Source organism: Pinus tabuliformis, chromosome 5_1, assembly GCF_031772625.1.
Source record: "Pinus tabuliformis cultivar Carrire ecotype Pingquan chromosome 5_1, CPIR1, whole genome shotgun sequence".
NCBI classification, from domain to species: domain Eukaryota; kingdom Viridiplantae; phylum Streptophyta; class Pinopsida; order Pinales; family Pinaceae; genus Pinus; species Pinus tabuliformis.
In genome coordinates, this window is record NC_142305.1 from 19,801,343 (window position 1) to 19,825,583 (window position 24,241).

At 38.2% G+C, this 24,241-nt stretch overlaps 1 protein-coding gene across 1 annotated transcript; it reads right to left on the reverse strand.

Annotated features, from left to right (window-relative positions):
• Nucleotides 1–1,164: 1,164 nt before the first annotated feature.
• LOC149163317 (FRIGIDA-like protein 3) lies at nucleotides 1,165–15,927 on the reverse strand. Its single transcript, XM_089429077.1, has 4 exons — nucleotides 15,876–15,927; nucleotides 2,642–3,103; nucleotides 1,865–2,036; nucleotides 1,165–1,744 (listed from the first exon to the last, which is right to left on the reverse strand). The coding sequence occupies exons 1-4, from the start codon at nucleotides 15,925–15,927 to the stop codon at nucleotides 1,165–1,167; spliced, it is 1,266 nt and encodes a 421-aa protein (XP_089285203.1).
• Between the last annotated feature and the right edge of the window lie 8,314 nt (nucleotides 15,928–24,241).

Below are 24,241 nucleotides of genomic sequence, written 5' to 3' on the forward strand. Positions count from 1 at the left end.
CTGGTGCTCACTAGAGCTGAAAATTTTCTTGTCCTTGCCTTTGGAGCAATTGTATGTATGTGGAAGGAAAAGCAATTATGATATCGCTATTGATATGCCAAACCATTGTTATGTACTTTTTCAGGTCTGAAGATGTGTAACTTGTGGTTTAGCTTGGTACATTCTCTTGTATACCAGTTTACTTTGAATTTGTCAATATCATAAGCCCAGTAGCGATTTAAGTGTATGTCTGCATGGCAGAATTGCATTGGGCTTGAACTTTTCTAAAATTAAGTTGTATTTAAAGAAATATGGTGTCTAAAAAGCATAGAACTCCAAACATCAAATCTCTTTGCTCCTTGTAGGCTTGAACCAACATCTCTTCTAGAGAAATTCAACAATTCTAATTTAATAATCCTATCAGCCTCTCTTTGTACCTTTTGAGACAATTGCTAGTTCTAGATGGGACATATAACTCCAATGTGCTTTGTCCTTGTTACAGAGAACACAAAAATATTAATGCAGGGTATAACAACTATACCACTAGTACTACAAATCATTTCTGCTCAAAAAGGGGGATTTAAATCATGCAGCAGCTTAAGAGGGGCAGGGTCCAGTTTCCAAAATAGCCTTACAATTGGACTAATCAAAATAAAATCTGATTCACTTCATAGGCGTAGAGTAAACAGGTACCAAAGAGGTAAGGTGCAAGTGGACAATAAATCATATTCAGCACAAGACCAGCCCTCGGCATACAAATGCAATTGAAAGTCTTGTGTTATGAGCTCCGAACAAGATCACAAATGATATATTATTCACCAAATTTTAATCTTCCACAAAGAGACAGATCGATCCTCTAAGATTTGTCAAACAAATAAAAAAATACCAAAATTATGCATGGAATCATCTTTGAACTGTAAACACTACAGTATATAGTAACCTGGGAAAGTGATGAAGCACTCAATACCATACACAAATAAAATTCCTTAATAGAAGAAAACACCACTGAAAATGGTGAAAAGCTGCCAAATGAACTTTGCCAATCTTTTAGATTTACAAAAACAAAGTCAAAAAACCTCTTCAAAGCTAAGTGCTTACTACCAGCCACATCCAATAGAAAAGGTTTTATGGGGCCTGATAAGATCAAAACTTGCTTGACCACAGTAAGATAAGAACCGTACCTACCTAATGTATAAAAGAAGACTGATAAGCTGGAGGAGGGGCAGGCAGTCTACTGCCAAAGTGATGGTTGCCGTAATTAGTAGAGGAATTGTAAGAACCGGAAACCAACAACGAAGGCCCCATGTTATCTGATGGATACATATATGGCCTTAAGAGCAAGACAGGAGTCCTATTTCCAACACCATAAGCTGCTCCATATAATCCTTGGTTTGATCTGTCATATGCATTTTGGCCCTGTAGGTTGTAGGATGTAACACCTGGAGCTGCAGCAGAATATTGTACTCTATCCAAAGACCTATAAAAGCTTCTGTCTGGACCATTGGAAGAAGCATAAAGAGTCGGAGTTCTTTCATCTGCACTTAACGGAGGCATATATACACCAGCATTTCCACCATTAGCACGAGGACGCTTAGGCTGAGACTTAACAGCACCTGCATACCTTTTTCTGTCAGCCTTAGCTTTCTCTAGCTGAGCTACACGCTTTTGAAGAGGATCTGGTGAGAACTGCGATTCAAGTTTGTGCTCCTCAATGCACTTTATAACAGCTCTGTAAGCAGAAAGCTCTTTTGTATTCGCTTCATTTTGTAGCAGCAAATAAAAATATCGGTAAAAAAAGGAACTTCTGATATAACCAACAATACTAAGCCAAAATGATCATCACATAACAAGACATTTTGTATAACAGTAATACAATCGTACCTGTGCAACAATAGAGTTATTCCCACTTTTTAAACTTGCCTGAGAAGCTTTCTTAGCATCTTTCAGATATTCCTTCAACAAAGGAACATGTGCAAACTTCTCTGTCAGCCCAAATGCATGAGCAAAGTTGACTGCCTCAATTTGTTTTCCGCTGTTGACCAGGGTTTCTACAACATCTGCATGAAATTGTCACAAAATTTTTAGTTAATCTGAATATGTCACAAACATTTGAAATACCAAAAGACAGTTTACTGTGAAAGAAAAAACAATACAGACAACTTCAACGGATTTGTCAATAAAGATAACAGCTATGTCAGCTTGAGACCATTTTCGTAAGTAAACAGTTCCCCACTCATGAAAGGCCTTATGACACTTTACCATAACTGATCATCTTCAGGTGCCTTTATTAATATCAACAAAATAACTTACATACAACTTTCTACCTCATAAAAAGATGTCTACCTAGTAGAGGCCACTCAGTATCTGCCTTGCATATGAAATGTTGAGATCTAAAGAAAAGACTACCAACCCCGTCAACTTAGAAACCTGTTCACTGGACTAAACAAAAAACGTTGGGAAGGTTTACTACAGCCGGGATTACCAAAATTTATCTTCAACTCAATCAGCCACAACCAAGTATACTGATAAAATCCACCAGTCCCTCAAAAAAACCAAGCCAGCCATGAATGCCAGGAAAACAACAAAAAGCCTATCTACCAAAATGGATGGGAAATTTTGCCAGCCTAGCCACTGAGGCTAACATTACAGAACACCAGCCAACCAACCTGGCATTTTTTATTCAAGTCAAGGGAACGACAGAGTTCAGGTGTCTGCCTGTGCCGTGCAACTGCAAGAACAAGCTTGCATAAGTCATCTTTATCAAACTCTGACGCAATTCCAAAAGTAGCTAGAAGTTGCAAGAAGGCCTGGGCCTCCAACGAATTGCCATTGGCAACATCTCCTTCAAGGTTTATCTTCGACTTCCATTCATGTGCAATACTTTTGGCTTGTTCCTTTATATTTAAGGGCAGAACTGGATGTTCAACACCCAAAATAGGATCTGCCAAAACAGGTACAAGAGATTCCAGTAATAATGTACAGGCCCGGCGTAGAGCTGGGAGCCCAGACTCTTTCTTGTCACTTGACTTTTGTTCAAGAGAATAAAACCCCTCCAAGGACTCTAACACTAACCGTGGTGGGTCAATTGCAGAGTTTAATGCAGAGGGAACCTCATTGTGAAGCCCTATTTCCAATTGCAAAAGTCATTAAGAATGGGAAGAAAGGATTTAGGGCTTTCTCGCACGATGCTCATGGATCCTCGAGCATGATATCCACATCCTGGAAGTTTCTCGTTTTGCTTAATGAACAGAGAGCGCAGGAGGGTTTTGCTTAATGAACACAGAGCGCAGGGGGATTCAGAGTGCAGTGCATGCTTGCCAGATGCCAGATGCGACGCAGATGTGATGCGCGGCGAGGGATAATGAATCGAACACTCCGAATCAAACGGTGAATATTAATTCCATCGTCTAACAACGAAATGAATGGTGCAGGAATGTACAGAGTGGCACTGGAGGGAGTTCTTCCCAGAGGAACGCCTTACGGCATAATTATCGTGTAACATGCCAGAAAGGAAAAGGTTGACATGTCCTTTGGCCGTCAACACAAAAACATGTTCGTTGTTACGTGCCGATTGTAAATGGTCGGTCTTGATGCATGAGATGTCTATTTGTAATAGATAAATACTTAAATAGTTATGAATAATTTAATCACTTTTTAATAGAATTTTTATTTTTTAATTGTCTGGCTTTTACGCACATTTTTATTTCTACAGTGAACTATAGTGATCTACTTAACTTGTTAAATCAATTAAATCATAATAATATGAGAAAGTTGAGTCTCAATTAAATTTTTTAAGGTCTTATAAATCACATTAATCTTAGTAAACATTATATTATATTTTGTATTCATTTTAATTTTAAATATATATTAAAATATTATTTAAAAACATATATATATATATATATATATATATATATATATATATATATATATATATATATATATATATATATATATAATTTTTGTATTAATTTTAATTTTAAATATATATTAAAATATTATTTAAAAACATATGTGTATATATATATATATATATATATATATATATATATAATCTTATTACATTATTTTGTATTATTTTAATTTTAAATATATATTAAATGACATTTTTAATTATGAAAATTTTTCCCAGTTATAATACATTAAAATTTAAAACAAATTTAATATAATATCAATTTCATATTAAATATAAAACATTATTATTTTTTAAATTCGTGTACAAATATTTCATTAAAATCTTCGCACTATAATTTTTATAACTCTCAATTACACACACACACACACTCTCTCTCTCTCTCTATATATATATATAATTTGTATTAATTTTGCATGAACTTTAAAAGAGTTACATATTATATATTTAGTCATATTAGGTTGTAGAAAGTGTATTTTGACATGTGTTATTTATATATTTCTTAAGGTAGTGTTGAAGCCTTAATAAATTTTATATTTTTTTTCCATGTGATTTATTTTTCTAAGGTATTACTTTATTTTTTAAAGTCATGGACTAATTTTCAACTTTTGGTTCTCTATTGAGGTTTTGTTTCCTTAATCTTTTTCCAACCTATTTCATGAATTTCTATTTCCAATGCTTTAATGCGAATGCAAGTCATTTATATTCTTCCAACCCAAGAATCCATTCGCCTGTTGACCATCCACATGTATCAATACTGGGATTACATTATCTAGATGTTTACTAAAAATCATAACAAGTTCTCCTGAAGACTCCAATTTCTTGTTGGCCATCCATATGTAAGGCTAGCATGCATTCATCACCACATTGATCAAATAAGTGTTTTCCCCATGCATCCCTATCCTCTTTCATCCCAACTAATTGTTGTTGTGACATGTGTCCCTCATATTTGTCACTATAGCAAGTAGTTCCATCGCCATGCTTTTGTAATCGATCCTCTTCTTTTCGAAAGTCTTTTCATCAATTCCCTGATGCCCTAACTCTTTGACTTCCTAATGGTTGTCCAAGTGTAGGGTTAGTGGGCTCCTATTATTGAAATCTTTCAATTCAACTTGGTTCTTCCTCTTTGATAGTTCTTCTTGATATTAGAAAACACTCCAATGATCTGTTGGGCATTCATGTGTAGGGATAGTGGGCCCTTGTAGTTAGAACATTTCTGCAAAATATGACCTCTACTCTCACAAGACCTTAACTTTCCAACTCCCTAACAATTTGACACCTATACTTATGATATGGCACGATGATGTCATTTCTCATTTCCTCCAACTCTTCATTTATTCACCATCTCATCCAACTAGGCACACCACATGGCTCTCCCGTGAAATCTCATACATTGTGACCACACCATACATCATTAGAAAGGGATATCGTTGTAGTCCTTACCATATGGACTAGTGATCTAGACCTCACATTATGAAGCACTATTGAGGAATCAAGTACATAGAAAATACCAAGCCATCCCCCCAACACAATTTTATGGATTTCTATGCTTTTTTCAATGCATCAAATGCCCCTATCATTCAATAACATAAAGTAATGATTATTAACTTTTATTTGCAAGAAATGAATAGAAGAGTATATCCTCTTTTTTAGAGGATAAAATATCAATAAGTATATACATCTTTATTAGATATTACCCGCACACAAGGGCTTCACTTTGCTAATCAATATTTTACCACATTTATTAATAAATGGGGTTTTAAAATTGTGAAAAAGAAAAACATGTTGTAGGCATCTAGGTAGATGTAGGATATTAGGGGATTTATAAGTATTGAGAGGCATAGAAAGGGTATCTAGTTAAAATAAGGGATTGTTGTGTTGGAAAGATATCTTGAGATGGGGGCTAAGAAAAATGTTTCTAGGATATATTTATCAATACCTTGTGAAATTAGGTGTGTTCCATAATATTCCGCAAACATACATGCTATGTCACAAGTTTACTAGGTTAAGACCCCATGTACCTAAGTGAGTCACAGGTGGAGCATTTGCATCATTTGATGAAATTTTCTTGTTACAAATCTTCCTAAAAAAAAATATCGATCATAAATCAAATATTATCGCTCATAACCAAATTTAAAATGACGAAGTAGTGGAGATAGGTATTTTCCCTCACTATTCATTATTATTTTTGAAGATTTTGGGATATAGACATGGGGCTTCTCCAACAAGCAACACTAGGTGGGAAAGGCACCATGATGCCATCCAAGAGTAAGCAGAAATGGAAGTGATGACATTTTAGAAGGACAAAAAGGCATGTAAGAGAATGAAAGGTGGAATATCCTCTTAGGTTTGGAAAGCGAGAAAGGGATAATGAAACTAGAAAATAAGAAAAAAGGGGTTCCCTATGAGGGGATACGTGGAATCCCATGTCCCTTCATTAAATTTGAAACCACTTTCTAAAGGAGATATTCGTTAGATTTCATCTTGGTGTGTCTTCATTGGGAGAAAAGTCATGCACCATGGAATGAAGAACTTCCTTATTGAGAGTAGTGTTTCTCATGATACCTTCTTATTTCAACCAAACATGGGGCGAGATGGGTACCATTTTTCTGCTCATCATAGAGAGATTTCTCCAAGTAATTATAATTGTGAAATCCCTCACACAAAAAATACTTACAAAACATTAACATATGTATCATTATAGTGGTACATTAAGAGTGAGACTAGGTCAATTAGATAAAAAATGTTCCTATATTAGCATCACCAAGTAGCCAGAGTCATCGTTATCATAACAAGCATCCACTCTACATGGCATGTTGTCAAACTGTCATCTGCTTGGACTATCTTTACTAGAGTCCTTAGGGAACCAAGTAGTTCTTCTCTCCAAGTCCTCTCTAGCCATCAATATGTTGTTCTCACTGACCATCTCATAGCATGGTAAATGATTGCTTAATACTTCACAGCACAAATTTTCAATAGTATGTTGCAATGCTGAACTACTTCAATGACTCATGGAACATATCACTAGCATACTCACCATCATCCCATACTTATATTCCATACCAATTAATGAACATGCATAGTATAATAATAGAAGGCTTAAATTTCGTTATTAATGATGAGTTCCTTTGTTCGATTCTATCATATGATGTGCTCCATCATCTCACATGTTCCATTACGACAACATAATAGTGAATTTATGTCAAGACCCTACTTCCACTTTGATTTTAGAATGAAATCCCAAATGAAAATATTCTTTACAACATTTATGTTTCTAAACAATAAAACAATATTCCTCAATAACTTTAAAGAAAATGAATTAGTATTTTAGCATAGATGTTGTTAGGGGAAATATTTCAAGGAATTAGTAAGTTGTTTTTTACTTCAAATAGACCCTGATAAGTTTTTTTACTTGTATCTTATCTACATATCAACTACTCAGATATGTCTCCAAGGATTTATCCTAGTTATTTTTACCTAGTGTGTAGGAATTCAGAGAATGCCATGAGAAAATATACCTCTAATGTTGAAGAGGACCATCTCAAGCACCCACAATGGATGAGAGAGCAAAGCCTGACACTGGAATTATCCTAGATAAGTCCCTAGCCATTTAAGGCATCAATTACCCAAATTAGTTTACAATTGATCATATTCTCCGAAAATTCCAAGCATTTGAAGAAAAAAGACTATGCCCATTAACTGCGCATAAGGCTAGGTGGCAGGTCTATTGATGCTTCTAACTATCGATGGACAGTCCAAAGCAAATACAACAAGCACTTCTGTGATACACGGACCTGTCAATTTATAGAACATAGTATATAATATATCGCGTCTGGCGGTCCCCATCGCAAGTCGCAATTGGTGCTGGAAAAAAACCCATACACTGTGGTAATCATGGACCCGACGGGAGTATACAATGTAATATAATAAAATATCGAGTCAGGATTCGATCACAAATCGCAATCAGCGCTTTCAACCAGAACCGTATCGCAACCACCAACCACTTTCTGTGATTGCGATATGCGATAAATCAGATCGCAATCAGGCTTTTGCTAGGGGCCATTTCTGATCCACTTGCAATCACATCGCAACCTGTCTACATCGGGGCCGATTATTTAATACACATCCACCTCTTATTTGCGATATGCGATACCGCAAATCGCAAATCAGCATTGTTGGGTGGTGATTCTTAACCCACGCCTTTGTTTTTCTTCCCAATATGCGATATGTGGGGCCCATTGGCAGCTTGCCACTTGGCACCTCCCCATTTTCTACAACTTTTTCCATGTCATCTTCTCCTGCCACATGGACAAGTCAAACTAGAACTTTGACTTTTCTAACTTCTTCATCTTGACTCGGATTTGAGTGTCATTCACACCATAGGAATCAGGATAATGATAACTTGGATCAGATGCTAAGTTTATCTAGATTCTACGACTTTGAGTTTTGAGCCTTTTACCATGCCAATGGTACTTTTCTAAAGATCCACCTAGATCAATCCTCTAAGATCATCCTAGATAACACACTCTCCAGGAGTGCTCCAAGAAAACTCTAAGTGTCCAAGAGTATGAAAGCGAAAGAAGAGAGAGAGAACTCCAAAACTAAACTGATAAAAGTTTGTGAACTAACTATCCTCAGAAGCCTTTTTATTAATGTGGCCTCTATTTTCTTCATTTTCCATTATTTTCCTTCATATTCCTCCTCACATGCAACCTGTGACCTTTCACCTCCCTTTTCTCCTAATTTCCATTATTTTCATAAATAAATGTGCCAAAATGCCACTTTTCCTTTCCAAAGCCTTTGTCATTGCATTTGCCCTTAACCATTAATAAATCAATAGTGATCCCCATCACTATGCGTTTTCCCAACATTTAGCTTGGAATAAGTGTCTCATCAACCATGGCTATTATTTTTCCTTTATTGAATTTTACATGGATTTTTCATCAAGTTGTTATAAAAGAGATGTTTCCTCCTTGTGGAATAATTTTAGAGAGGTAAAAATGAAATTTTATAGAGTAGAGAAATAAATTTGTATGCTATGAATTTATGGAGGAAAGAAATTATAAAGAGGAAATGCACGTGAACATAAAATTTGGATAAATTCTTATCCAAAGATTTTACAGAAGTAAAAAGGGAAACTAAAAGATATTTTACCAATCATGGGAAAAACAAGACATGGTTTTCAAAACCATGGGAAAGAAATCAGTCGATGGTTTTATGAAATATGTTTATGAATCTTATTTATTCATAAATATATAAATTTAGGGAAAAACAAGACATGGATTTCCAAACAAGACATGCATTTGAAACAATGGATGGTTTTACCAGATAAAATCATTTGAGGAAATATTTTGATATTTTATTTATGAAATTCATGAAAATAAAGAAATATGAATTTACAAGTTAGAAAAAAAATTCCGAAAATATTTTATCAAAATATTTTCCTGCCAAATACTTTACAACAATGGCTAAGCACTTAAAAGATAATGAGGGCAAATACTATGGGAAAAAGGGTAAACATATAGTTTGGTTTAACTCCAAAATGCAAATAATTCGTTGATCAACTAGGTGGAAAAACATAAGCAGACATGAGATTAGTTTTAGATTTTGGACATAGAAATATCAATCAAAAGGACAACTAGGTTATATAGGTGGTAGAGTTAACCAATTTTTAAGGGCAGATAACATATTTTGTGAAAACAACTTCAGCCACTCCAGATTCCAAGGCAGAGGACTAGTATTAATAAAATGGTTTCCCATTTAAAGGCAACATTTAGGCATCTAAATCAGCATCAATGAACTAATTCCCATATTTGAAGGCAGAGGATTTTCTAGTAGTTCCAAATCTCTTGCATATTATTTATAGATTATTTTTATTTTAGGTGCATTGTTTAGGATTTTATTCCAGAAAAATTGTAACAACTTCAGGAGTTGTAATATCTATATATTGTTATATTTTGAATGTAAAAGGGTTGTATTTTGATGTCAAAACCCTACCATTTTTGTAAAGACTTTTATTACAATAATTTAATTGAAGTATTTTGACTTTAGTTTCATGATATAATTGTTTCTCATGTATGTCTTTCCCTCATATTTCATAATCTATTTATGCATATGTTCAAGGTAGGATAGGAGTTAGGGTAAGGCTAGGTTTGAGTATGAACCCCCCTAACAACCCACTACAAAGTTATCATCTACACTGAGATTAGCTAATTGAACAGGTTGCTTAAATTAGATCCTTTGCATCATTTAATTGTTGCCTTTTATCATCTCTTGAATGTATATGTGTTTTGATGTAGAATTTGTCTACACGCATCTAATATATTTGATTGATTAAGTATTCACTATGAATACTTAGAAATCGACTCAGTGAAAAATGGCTTGGATCATATCCTGCAACATTTCATGGTTTCAATTATTTTTAATAGAAGGACCTCTAATGTTAAAGATTTGGTCATTTTTAATGGTTTATAACCTTTTCAATCTTCCTCGTTTAACTTATGCAATTGAACTAGGCTTGAAACTCGTTAAGTCTAGGAACAAATCTTTTTTCAATTGAAGAGATTGAATTTCAACTAGGTCCATGAGGGAAATATTCATTTGAACAATTTGTGTACAATAAGATGGACCGGTGTAAAATTAGCTAAAATTCTTTTTCGATTGCACCTTAAATTTCAAACTAATCCTCTTTTGAATGAACAACCCTATGAGTATAGGTAACACCACTCACGAGGGGTTTGTCAAAGGCAATGTTTATAGTGTATTCAACAAAATCTTTTTCAATGTAGATGAGTCCATCAAGGTGAATTGGAATAAAACTATCAAATTTCCTTTTCTGAATAAAATATTTCCAAGCTCAACAACCTATGAAATAGTTCAATAACCATAAATCATAGTGGTAACCATTTAAACAATCATTATTGTCTTATCCAATTAAACCCCAAAAAGCAATAGTTCATCTATCAAAACAATTGGCACATTAGGTGTACCATTTAGAAAACGATTCACTTATGCATGATGTGGACATTCCTTAGTATAATGTTCCTTAACACATAAGACAATGATGTTGTAGTTTACACTATCCCTTGAGAGTTTGAGTTTTGTTTTATCCTATTGTTGGGCATCTTGTTTTCCTTTACATTTGCCCTTTTTCTTACTTCCTGGTTGCTGAGACTTACCAGCCTTTGTGGATTGGACTGCATTAATCTCAAAAGTAACAAAAGTAGTAGTAGGAGAGGTTGAATTTTGACGAGCAGTAATAGGAGTAGACTTCGGATTAGAATACCAGAGGGTTTAATTGTAGCCAATTTTTATCTTCAGTAGAAACATAATTCGTTTAGTTAAGAAGAAGCACTGGAGAAGTAGATTCATTAGTTGGAAGAAAAATCACATACGACTAAAACTATAATGTTGAAAGAAAGCACGACACAACAAAAAATAAGTTGAAGAGTATAAAATATTTAGCCATAATGCACACAACTCTCACACACCAACTCAATCAAATTTCATTAACATTGGCATATATTTATACATGAGGAGAGGTCTCGGGATTTTGTCAACTCCACAAATTTCTCAATCAATAACTCCACAAATCACTCCATAATTATCTCAATCAATCAGTCCACAATTCTCTCACACAAAATAACAACTTTACAATAACACTAACAATTAACAAATGGATCATTACTCCAAAATTTCTCCTCCGTGTAGGAATTTATAGGGTAAGTTCCTCAGACAGAACACCAAAGGACATCGCTCACAACCAGATCGCAGATCAATACACCGGTATTTTTGACGTGGTTAAAACCCTCAAAGAGGGAAACAGTCCACGGCTTGAGCCAACGCGGCCACTTCATGCAATTTATTAATAAAAGAATGAAAATTTACATATGCTTCTCTCATGCACGGATTACCCTACAAATCACCCTCCATGCGCTTTAAATAGAAACCACGGACCAATCGGGTGTCAAGCCACGGATCAAGTGTCGGAAATACCGAGGAGAGAATGAACCATTGGATCACTACATATCGTGACCGTCGGATTGTAAGTTACAAAATGTACAACGGTAAAGAAACACACTTTACCCAACTCTATACCTAACTCTATACTAGACCAAGTTGTACTTAACTATTTCCTATGTGTCGGAATATCCTAACATCCCCCCTTAAGAACAACTTGGGATAGGATTGAAGGATTTACAAATATGACACAATAGGAGAAGGAAGGAGGCACTAGAGCCTATCCCCCCTTAGTGACAACTTCCTGAACTCCAACCATAAATCGAAGTTTAGTGAATTTCGCCTCTGTGAGAGCCTTTGTAAAGATTTCAGCAACTTGATCATCTGTTGAACAATATTGCACTTCAAGAACATGGTCATGAATGAGCTTTTTGATGAAGTGCATGTGCAGTTCAATGTGTTTGTTGCACTGATGTTGGACTGGATCTTTGCATAGCTGAATGGCACTTTAATTATCACACCAAAGTGTAGTCGGATGTTGCTGCTGAAAGCCAAACTCTGACAGGATCTGACGAAGCCGCAAGGCTTCCTTACTAGCTTCTATGGCACCATGATACTCTGCTTCTGCTGATGAAAGAGAAATGGCAGCTTGTTTCTTACAAGCCCATGTAATATGTCCTGAACCAAGAGTGAACACATAACCGGCAGTAGACTTCCAATCATCAGGGTCACCAGCCCAATCAGAATCAATGAAACCAACCAATAGAGGAGCTGCTTCGGCACTGTAATGAATCCCAAACTGAACTGTACCTCGAACATAACGAAGTATTCTTTTAGCTGCTTTCCAATGACTTTCACATGGGTTTTTCATAAACCGAGCAACAAGGCCAACAACAAAGGAAAGGTCAGGACGAGTATGGGTTAGATACAAAAGTTTTCCTACAAGTTGACAGTATAAGGTAGCATCAACTTTAGGAGAAGTGCAAGTGACTGAAAGTTTGACTCCAGAATGAAAGGGAGAAGGGGCCGGCTTACAGTCTTCCATGTGAAAGTGGTGTAGAATATCACAGACATACTTGGACTGAGAAAGGGAAATGCCTTCCTTGGATTGCAAGACTTGAAGACCGAGAAAATAATGTAAGTGTCCTAAGTCTGTCATTTCAAACTTCCTTTTAAGGCTAGACTTCACATGGTTTATAAGGTTGGGATCACTACCGGTAAGGATAAGATCATCAACATAAAGAACAAGAATGATAAGAGACTTGCCCACTTGCTTGGTGTAGACAGTATTGTCAGAATGACACCTAAAAAAGCTAGATTCTAAAAGAAAGCTATCCATTTTGGCATACCAAGCACGAGGAGCTTGCTTGAGACCATAAAGGGATTTCTTAAGCCGACATACAAGGTTGGAGTCTGTTTTTATGAAGCCAATGGGTTGTTCCATGTAGATTTCTTCATGCAAGTCCCCATGCAAGAAGGCAGATTTAACATCCATCTGATGGAATTTCCATTTGAACGAGGCAGCAAGGGAAAGAACAAGACGGATAGAGTTCATTTTGGCAACAGGGGAGAAGGTTTCAGTGTAGTCAATGCCTTCAACCTGTGAAAAACCTTTAGCAACAAGACGATCTTTATGTTTATCAACTTTCCCATCTGGTCCATACTTGGTTCTGTAAACCCATTTGCATCTAACAAGTTTTCATCCCTTTGGTAGAGTAACAAGATCCCATGTATCATTTGCCAATAATGAATGATATTCTTCATTCATAGCTGCTTCCCAATCTGGATGGCTTGAAGCTTTTGCAAAGGTGTCAGGATCATAATTTGTTGGAGCTTGAGCCAGTAAAGAAGAGGCTCTGTCAAACTGAGAACATGTGCGTCGCTGATCTGTAGGATCACCAGCAAGATCACCTACTGCATCTTGAGTAGCACGAACCCATTTTGGAAGCTGAGGAGCTGAAGGAGGATCCAGAGATGGTGGGGGAGGATTATCATCCTCACTTTCAACATCTGAAGAAGAAATGTTTTCAAAAGTAGAAGAGATAGGAAGAGGTGGCACATCCGCCGGACTAGGCTCGCAGGTCGATATATTTTCATCAAATTTTACATCTCTTCTAATGATAACATTTTTGGACTTAAATGGAATAAGTCTATAGCCTTTGACATCTTCAGAATATCCAACAAAAGTACATTTTTCACTCTTAGGTTCTAAAGCTTTATGCTTTTCATCTGGAATATGGGCCCACGCTTCACTTCCAAAAACACGAAAGTGACTTACATCTGGTTTGATTGAGCTCCATGCTTATTCTGGAGTGATATTCTTTAAAGCCTTAGTAGGAGTGCGATTTATTATGTAATTTTCACAGTTAATTGCTTCTGCCCAAAAACTAAGACCAAGTCGTTTAGATTGTAGCATACAATTAGCCATTTCCTTTAAGGTGCGATTCTTCCTTTCAGCTACACCATTTTGTTGTGGAGTATATGGAACATTATGTTTCATTTGAATTCCATTCTCAGTGCAATAGTTGATGAATGTGTTTTTAACATATTCTCCGCCATTATCAGATCTTAGCTTAAGAATTTGATGTCCAGATTGTTTTTCAACAAAGGCCTTGAAGGCCAAAAATGTGTTAAATACTTCACTCTTGAGTTTTAAGAAGTATACCCAAGTGCGTCTAGAGAAATCATCAATGAAAGTTAAGAAATACTTGCAGCCAGAGAATGACACAACTGGAAGTGGACCACATAAATCACTATGCACAAGCTGTAAAGGGGTTGAGGCGTGCCAAGAGGCACGTTTTTCAAAACTGTCTCGATGATGTTTTCCAAGTACACATCCGGAAGAAACACCATCTCTGCAAGATACCATAGGAAGACCTGTCACCATATTTTCTTTACATAGATTCTGAAGGGAGCGATAGTTTAAGTGACCAAATCGCTCATGCCAAAGTTTGCTCACTTCATCGTTATGAGCAACAAATACTGAGGGAAGATTTGATGACCCAAAGTTGTGAAACTTATACAACCTTGTAGAATCTGTTATCACTCAGGTTGTCCTTAAGCTCCGGAAAAGGATACGACCGAGGTAACCACAAACCAACTTTGGACTGCAGGTTCTAGCCCACCTACAATCAAAGAGGGCTCTCTCTTTCTGATTTAGCTTTGTTGAGAAGGGTTTTAGGCTAGCTATTGAGTTCAGGGGTTTAACTTCTATTTTGGTGGGAAGGATGGTGCTTTCAAGTAGAGAGGCAAAACATTATCTGGTCAATTTCAAACCATTGGGCATGGAGTCAAAGAGTAGGACCGCTGGTGCAATTTCTTGGTCACAAGACAAACATGGAGCAAGGTAGCTGCATATGAAACAATCTTTTAAGGTAAAAGGATGGAGTGAAAGCTAAGGCATGAGAGGCAATTAAGAATCTCTCAAACATGTTTAGCAGAAGGAAGATGAATGAGCTCTGCCTAGGAGCAATTAAGAATTCCTAGTTAACAGTCATTCACATGTGAAAAGGTGAAACATGAGCCATAAAGGAATTCATATTCATGCCTAAGTCAAGAGGAAAAACATTAAGAAACCACAGAAATTGAGCATAGAGTGCAAGCATGCAAGTTCTAAACCAATCTTTCTTTCTGTGATTTGAGCATATATGAGATGAAAATAACAGAGATGAGGAACACTTATTGATTCATACAACAGCGCAAGAATTCCACATTCACATCTTCAACCATTAAACACAGCGCAGACCGTTGTTCTCCAAAAATTTTGAGCAGTCTTTGATTATAGAAAATAATATCAGACATATATGTGAGTCTCTCTTGAGATACATTAACCGACCAACCCTTCTAGCAATGCAGAGGGTCATATTTATACAAAAATTAAATACAAAAATATCTAGATGAGAAGTTAATAGCTCATAACTTCTCTACCAACTCCTAAGGAGTGGTTGATTAAAAGTAAATGCTGAAGTAAATACAAATGCCACAGCTGTTCTCTCTGTCAGTGAGTGTTTGACTTTTGAGTCACTTTGAGTCGGCTGGGCTGCGTTCTTAGAAATCCGCGCCCTTAGGTTCGCCATCTCAGCGCTTTTGCTTGGTAACTGCTCCCACCTGTCCTGCGCCTTCCTTCATTGCTCTGTCTAGTGCACTCTGTGCCTTAACCTGTGCTCGCTGATGACCTGCAGCTGTCTGCGATTTTGAAATAAACAAAAAAGAGGGAAAAACTGAAATCACCTGGGCAATACGGCCAGCATTGCTTGCCACCAATTCTCAGAAGGCCACTGATGTCTTTGTATTTTGACAAGTGTTTCATCGGCCTCTGTGTACTTGTAATAACTAGGCGGCATCTCAAACAGATGATTGACCTCGTGTTCCAGGTAAAATAAGCTTTCCAGTCTGTCGTAGAGCGTCTGTCCTGTAGGTGGCCCTGTCTCTGTTGCGGAACTTGATGCAACAGTAAGCTGATTATTGACAAAATTATTGAGCCTGGTAGAATACTGGTCACATGTCAATAGTTTTCCAGCACTGGTCAGCAGGCTGGGCAATCCCCTGGTTTGTAATGCTGCAAGCCTTACGTCAAAATTGTCTACATCTCTTTGTATATCCCGACATCTTGCCTCCAGAGTTTGCACGAGGCTTCTCAATGTGAGCACACTTTTTGCGGTCAGTATGGCATCTATTCTGTTCATGATATGGAATGCTGCCAGCTCTTCCCTAGTCTGATGATTCAGAAAATTGATCATTCTGTTGGCCTGGTCAGGCATATTTCCCAACGCTGCCTTGGCTCTCTGGCTTTTAGTCTTAGCATGACCAAGCAGTTCCACTTGTTCATATATTGCCTGAATTGACCTCCATTGGCCAGTGATTGACTGATTTATTTTGGCCCATAGGATTTTCTTTATTTCAGCCAAAGTCTTGTCCAATGACAGCTCTTTCTCCAAGGTTTTGATTCTGTCCTTTAGGGCCTTGATTTCTCTTGATTGCTCACCCACTGTCATTTTAGATTTGTCATATTTTGTTTCTAGCTCAGCCAATTTTTCTCTGGCTTGTTTAATCTCTGTCGCTTGAAGCTCTACCTCTTTGATAGCCCTTTTTAATTCGTCCATGCTCATGCTAGACTCAGGAATTGCTGTTGTTGCTGCTATAGCACCTGTAGTTGTTGTGGTTGTTGGAATAATTGGAGGGGTGGCCGTTGCTTGTGCTGGAGGAACAACAACACGAGTTGGAAGTGTTTGAGGAGGCTGGGAGGTCGACTCTCCCGGTTTTTCTTGCAGTTCCTTCTCCAATTTCCCTTCCAAATCAATCACTCTTTGGTTTAATTTCATGATCAAATCCAGTTGATCCTCAGCTTCTTTTTCTTTCTGCAGTTCCCTTGTTTGAGGATGCTCAGTAGGAAGCAACCTCAATCTCTTCTTTAATGCAACAATGTCATCGTCTTTCTTTTTCATAAGGGTCCTCACACCCTTAGGATCTTTAGGATCATGTCCTAAGTCCACAATAATCTCCTCCAGTGTTTTAATTCTATTATCTTTGGTCGTGGAAGAGAGTCTTTCAAAATCCAACTCAGTGTTGGGATTCTTCAATGATTCATTTAACTCATGAGCCAATGTGGCCTTCTCAGCAAGTGTGGCATAAAGCATTTCGGCTGTCTGCTTGTGTAGCTCTATTTGGTCCATGGGGTGAATATCTTTGGACAGGACCTCTAGCCTTGTCTTAAAAAAATATGCAGATGACTGTGGCTGCTGCACCTTGGGCTTGAAATGGGTCAGAAAAATTTTTTCTTGCTTTATATCAAATGCTGCCATCAGTCTTTCCTGTTTTGCAAGTGTTGCTTTCAAGAATTGTTTGTACAATTGCATTCTCAGTTGCTCGTTTTGAGGTTTGATTTCTTTGAAGCTGGCCTTGGTGCTGGTTGTTTTCTTGCCTTTCTGTGTGGAGGAAGATACCTCCAATCCACGTTGTACATCTTGCTCTTGCTGTCTCTGTTGCTCTTGCTGAAAAGAACTTGTTGGTGAATGCAGGCTTGGTTCCCTTCTTGGGATTTCTATAACTTCTTCACTGACCTCCTCCTCAATTGGAGAGTCCCCTCTTTGCCTTTTTGACTCAGGCTGCTGTGTAGACCCACTGGCAGGTGTGGAGGCTTCCCGGTCTCTTTTCCTGCCTCTCTCTTCATGGGCAGGAGTTTGCAAAGGTGGCACTTGTAGTGCTTCTGTTTGTTGTGGAAGGGCTTGCCCTTGAGTTTGCTCCGTTGAGGTGACCGGCTGTTCCCTGACCGTTTGCTCTGTTTCCATCGGTTCCTTTCCTTTGGCTGTACTTTTTGCTGATGTAGAAGCTCCTTGGGCAATCTGTGAAGATGCAGCTGTAGACGGGCCCTCTTCCACTTGGTATGGCAGCCTGAAATATACCTGGTCATCAGAATCCAAGTCAAGAGTCTTTTCAAGATCCTTAGCAGTTTGTTCCAAAATTTCCTCTTGAGTTAATTCTTCCACTAAAGTTCCCTGTACCCAAGCATCTTGATTAGCATATGTTTCGACTTGAGGGTTTTTGCAGTGGTCATATGGTGTCAATCTATACTTGACCCTTCTGGCATTAATAAAACCAAGCGGGTCATAAGGGACCCACCAGAAACTCCTCTTCAATTTAAATTGATCTTTGAGTATTAGGTCAGCTTCTTGCCAACTATCCTTCTTGTTCATGATGAAGGGGCCTAGGTGGTCTCTGAATTTCAGTTGTGCCCTTTTCTTAGTGCTGTGGAAGTGAGTCAAATTTGAATTTATAAGTTGCCTGTAGTATTCTAATGCAAACAGCCTCATTGGGACATATCTCGAAAGCCTGTAAGGACACAGCCATAAATTCTGATAACAATATGGTTTTGATATAGGTACCAATCACCTAATTTGAAATTCTTAGACAGCTGCAAGATCTTTTGCATTTCATAGGTTATTCTAGGAGGAGGAACCTTCATTAGGAGGCAGGACACAGGATATACAAACTGGTCAATGAACTCACAGTATGAATAAGGGGAGTCCTGAACTTGGTGGAAAACTGATGACCAGAAGACAATAGACCTCCTTTCTCCCCTTGAATCCAGTTTCTTGATAGGGCATTGGAAGATGTCAGATTGATAAAACATGAAGAGATGATAGATATAGGAGGAATATTTGAAAATTCCCTGCCTATCTAGTCTTGTGAGCTGGTCATGGATTTTGTCTGATATGAACCTGGCATAATTATACTTGATCGCAGGAGGCTGTCCTTGGTTGAAAGAAGACAATATAACCAACACTGTCTCGTCTACAAGTTCAGTTGATGTGAATCCCAACACATAAGATATCATATCTACCAGTAATTTGCCCACCTCATTGAAATGATCATAAGGAAATGGAGGTGGTTCCTTTGGTTGGCAATCAGCCCTCATAAATGTCTCAGCAACCATTTCAATCTTGGTACCAGGGAACCAAGAGGCTTCTTGTAGCAAATTATTTATGGAAAAGGGCAATAGTGTCTCAGTCTTTTTGAAGTTCAACATCTGGTTGATGGAGTCGGGAGTAGTGTAGAAAAGTATGCTTCCAGATGAAGACTTGACAGCCCTCTGACTTGGTTCATAATTTGCAGCACAGAGGTGAATAATCTCAGGAAAAATATTCACAGAAGGGAGGAAATAATAGGGCAGATTGGACTCCCATATGTAATACTTGTCAGTTTTGTCTAGGAAGTTGTTTCTCAGCTGGCAGTAGGTGCGTAGATGATTTCTTTTGGCAACAAAGTCTTGAATGAGGTAATCTGTATCGGCCAAGGGCATGGACTCCAGTTCTTTACTTGGCGGGTTGATGGGAGTAACATTCAGAGCAGATGGAGCGGCCATTATGCAACTTTGAGTACTTGAGCTGAAAGAGGGCTAATGAAACAATCGGCTATCAAATTTGCTCGCAACAACTAGCAAGAGTAGGCAAACTGAACTTCAAATGTGATAGTAGTTGAATGGCTTGAGAGCTTATGCTGTAAGAGACCAACTTGGAGGAGTTTTGGGTCAACCTCCCTTTTCTTGGTGAATTCTCTGGAGCTAAAGACTGTGAGGAACAATGCAGGGGAGCAGAGGGCAATTGCAGTTTCAGTGGACGGATTTGAACAGTGGAACGGGGTAAAATTGGGCAATACTGAGCGGCTGAGCAATTTTTACTGGGGGCCAAGCTTTAAACAGAATTCGCCCGCAAGAGTGTAAATGGGCATAAGGTTTCTGAGATTTTTCTGAAGTGAGGGTCCTCCAGCAGGTTTAATAAAGTCTTAGGCGCAGCAGAACTACGAATTGGGGAACTTTACAACTTTACAGTGAGTGCAATGGATAAAATGAATGAGCAGGAGCGAAAAAGAGGAGGATATTACAAATACCTGGTTCAAACTGGGCTGAAAGTGGATAAACTGGTGCGCAGATAGACGATGAAGCTGAATTGCAGTCCGCAGTAGCTTCCCTGGTCGCTTTGAAGCTTTGGGAGTGAGAGAATGAATAGAACAGGGAGCCGGCGTGTTCAAATGAACCCATAAAAATGAATTACAACGGTCGTCTGCGCTCTTTTAAGCGAAAAAAATTGACATTTGGCACTTTTGGCGCTTTTTCGGGATGACGTCAGCATGACGTCATCGGCAGGTCCCGGGGTACAGATGGGTGATGTGGCAGTACGCAGGGGACATGGTGGCAGACGACGTGTCATGTTGACTGGGCAGGGGGTGACGCGGCAGGTGACGTGGGGCTTACGTCACAGGGGAGGGCGGTAAGCGGTTTCGGGCGCACCGCCTAAGCGCCTAGGTGGTTTTGGGGGGAGGGCTCCGCCACACCTTAGAGCTTGACATGTGGCGGGAGTACAACGGCAAAACCGCCAAACTCCCGGACACTAAAGCTCGGGCAGTTGGCGTGCGAAAAGGCCCGCCCACCGTAGATCTGGGGCGGGCTAGATCTAACAGCTGGCGGGCGGACAAAGAAGAGGAGGGTTAGGGTGGGGGAATATACAGGGAATATTCTGCTTTTAATAATGCGCGGTGGTGGGTTATAACTATGGTTTACGTGTTGTGCGCCAGCAGGATTTAAAACTTCGGAGAGATGGGTTTTGCGGGTAAAGTTTATATGCAGGCGGGGGGAATTAATTTAATGTTTAATAAAGCTTTTAAACATCAACCTTTAGGGATAATGACTGCAGGGGGGAAAGATGTGAGGGTTTTGATGAGCGGGGGATTAGGTAAAGGCTATTAGCCTAACGAGGGGTTAGGTTAATTCCTAGTTTAGGGGAGAGAAAGGCTAATAGGAGCCCCAAGTGGACTGTTATTTCCCAGACCAAACATATGGCTATAATGCCTATGGGAAGGCTATTTAATATTTTTTGGGATTTTTATATAATTTTTGTAGTAAATAGGGATAGGGGAGTGGTTAGGGAGCTATATAATAAAATTAAGAGTTAATATGGATTGTGAGGTGAAAGAAGAGCAGAAGGCTAAGTTTCAACAGTAAAAATTAGATGTAGGGACAAATGAAAGTGAAAAAGTGATTTTAGACAAGAAATGTGGCTTCTTTTCATTTAAGAAAGCTAACATTACCTTGATGCTTTATAGAAATGGAGCAGAATCAGGACTTTTGGGCAGATCCCAAGGTCCTTAAGGGGATGTTAGTGAGGAACTTTGAGGGGGAGGAGAAGGGAAGTTAGACATGCTTCCAAAATTTCTGCCATTGATGAGATGAGCTGTGCTTGTTAAAGCCAAAAATGAAGACAATCTTGTTTCTGCAACCCCAAGCTACCTACCCTTTTTACAACACCTAGCATTTTTTGTTACTCCAGGAAGGGTGCACTTAGATTTGCAAACCCTGATCTCTTTTTCTTTTCAACTGCCTTCCTATCTAAAAACTACCCTTATTTCTGCCAGGGGCTCAGCTTGAACTGTTGAGCTCCCAAGATTCTCTACCTATCTGCACATCTGCCAAGTTTAAACTGTTTGGCCAGATATTATTCTCTATATTCTAAGACAAGAAATTTAAACTTTAGGGAAACCAAGCTTAGGTTGTTTGGCTTTCCCTTAACTGAGCAACCTTTCAAAAATGGAACCTTTGCAGCATGGAAAAGATGAACATTTTTGGTACTTCCACTGTCAATCATGAAATATCAAACCTGTTGCAACAGGAGGCTAACAGAATCATCAACAATGCCAGTAGCTAAAATCTTTTTAGGATCTCTTAGGTCCTTGATTACAACATCATGAGGTGAAAATTCAACGATTTTATCTTCACCTGAATGAGTTATCTGATATACAGATAGAAGGTTGCAGGATAAGGTTGGAACACATAATACATCATTAAACTGACCATTGTCTAGATGAACAGTTCCAGTCCCTAATACACTAAGAGATCTATCATCACCAACATATATATTTTTGGTGTTACAATCATTTAAAGAAGAAAACATGGCTTTGTTTTTGGCCATGTGATAAGAAGCTCCAGAATCAATGAGCCACTCATGAGAATGAGAAGAAGAAGATACATTTAATGCATAAACAGACCGAGATGATTGACAACCACATGCAGAAAGTGCCATTCCTGAAGATGAAGTTGAAGTTGAAGAATGCTCCACATGGATGTTATGTTTCTTCATCGCTTCTTCTAAGGCTTCCATCATCTTAAAGCATTTGGATTCTAAGTGGCCATCTCGATTACAAAAGTTGCAATGTCTATCAGTCTTCTTCCATTTGTTTTTATTTGTCTGATCATTTTGTTGAAATGATTTTTCATTTTGAGGCTGAGATTGCTTAGGACCCTTGTTTGGTTTAGGACCATTCTTTTTAGGATATGACTTCTTAGGATTCTTTGAATTTGGTTGTTGCTGGGCAGCTAACGCTTTCTTGGAAGAGTTTCCAAGATTAAGAAGACCAAGGTGTAAGAGTTTTTCTTGTTCTCTTATTAAAGAATCACAAAAAGAGTCAAAGGAAGGGGACTTGTAGTCTGTTCCTTGAGAAATGAAGGCTTCTCTTGTAGAATGGAAGGTGGAAACAAACACAGAGTAGGCTGGTCCCAACTCTGTAAGAATGGAATAGATAAGGTTACTATCTTCTTTCTTAACTTTAACACCTTCCAAGAGATATCTAAGGGTCTTGAACTTGGACAAGAAATCTTCAATGCAAGAAAAATTATTAGGGTCTAATGTAAGCAACTCATTTTCAAGTTGATGGGCTCTAAGTTCATTTTTAATCCCAAAAACATTATTGATTTGTTTCATTGCTTCATCAGGAGTATGAAGTTCTGCAATATGGAATCTAAGATCTGGAGAAATAGACATCCCTATCAATCCACGTGCTTGATCTTGCCTATTTTCCCGTTTAGTAGCTTTATCTTCATCCTTCGGTTTCTTTTCTTGGCCTGAGGCTATTCTGTAGAGACCTTTACTTCTAAGTAAAACCTCAATGTAGGACAACCATTGGAAGTAGTTGGTGCTGTCAAGGGTAACTTGGTATTGACTTTCCATTTCAACGGAAACTGAAGCTAAAGATGCTGAAAATAAGTGTTCCAATGGATAGATCTTGAAAACTTAGGCTGGTTTAAAAAAAACGGCTCTGAAAATGGCTTCCGGATGAAGAAGTTATGGCTTTTTGAAAAAAAGTTGATGAAGTTGCCGACGAAGTGCGGGAATGTGCGAAAATGAAAAAGTCCGCCCCCACAAAATGGAGACTTGAACCCAAGACCTCTACTCTATTAAAATAGCTTTGAACCAATTGAGCTATACAAAAAATTTGAGAGAGAGAGAGAGAGGGGGGGGGGGTGCTTTGGGTTGCATGCTTGCTTTGAGAAAGCTCTTTTTCCCTACAAAACAAAAAACACAAAACCCAGAGAGAGAGACAGAGAAAGAGAGAGAGGGGGTGCTTTGGGTTGCGTGCTTGCTTTGAGAAAGCTCTTTTTCCCTACAAAACAAAAAACACAAAACCCAACACGGACATGCAAAGAAAACGAACCTTACGGCTCGAAGTTAGCTTTACCCGAAAAACTAAATATTTTCAAAAATGAAATTTGCGGCTCAAAGTTAGCTTTACCCGGAAACTAAATATTTTCCTCAATGTTTCTGATTTTCCGAGATCACCCTAAGGCGCAGGGAAAAGAGCATACGCATGAGAAAAATCCTTCCTTTCTATTTCTGATTTTCCCAGATCGCACAGAGTCGCAGGGCAAAGAGCATACGTAAAAATGAAAGGTATAGATCCAGTAATAAAAAAGGCTAAATAAACTGAAACCAAAATAAATAGAGAGAAAACAACCGTAAACTGCAAATAAACACTGTATACCTCCAGATCTTAAAAATGACGCAGCTAGGGCTATCGGAAACTTTTTCGCCTGAAACGAAAGGGGTTCCTCACTAGAACAGATGC

Excerpts from the sequence above, each read along its gene's own strand:
- LOC149163317 (XM_089429077.1), bottom strand. The coding sequence starts at position 15,927 with ATGGCGAACCTAAGGGCGCGGATTTCTAAGAACGCAGCCCAGCCGACT. Across the intron at positions 3,104-15,875 it reads CGCAGCCCAGCCGACTCAAA|GGCTTCACAATGAGGTTCCC; the intron begins GTGACTCAAAAG and ends AATTGGAAATAG. Across the intron at positions 2,037-2,641 it reads GAATAAAAAATGCCAGGTTG|ATGTTGTAGAAACCCTGGTC; the intron begins GTTGGCTGGTGT and ends AATTTCATGCAG.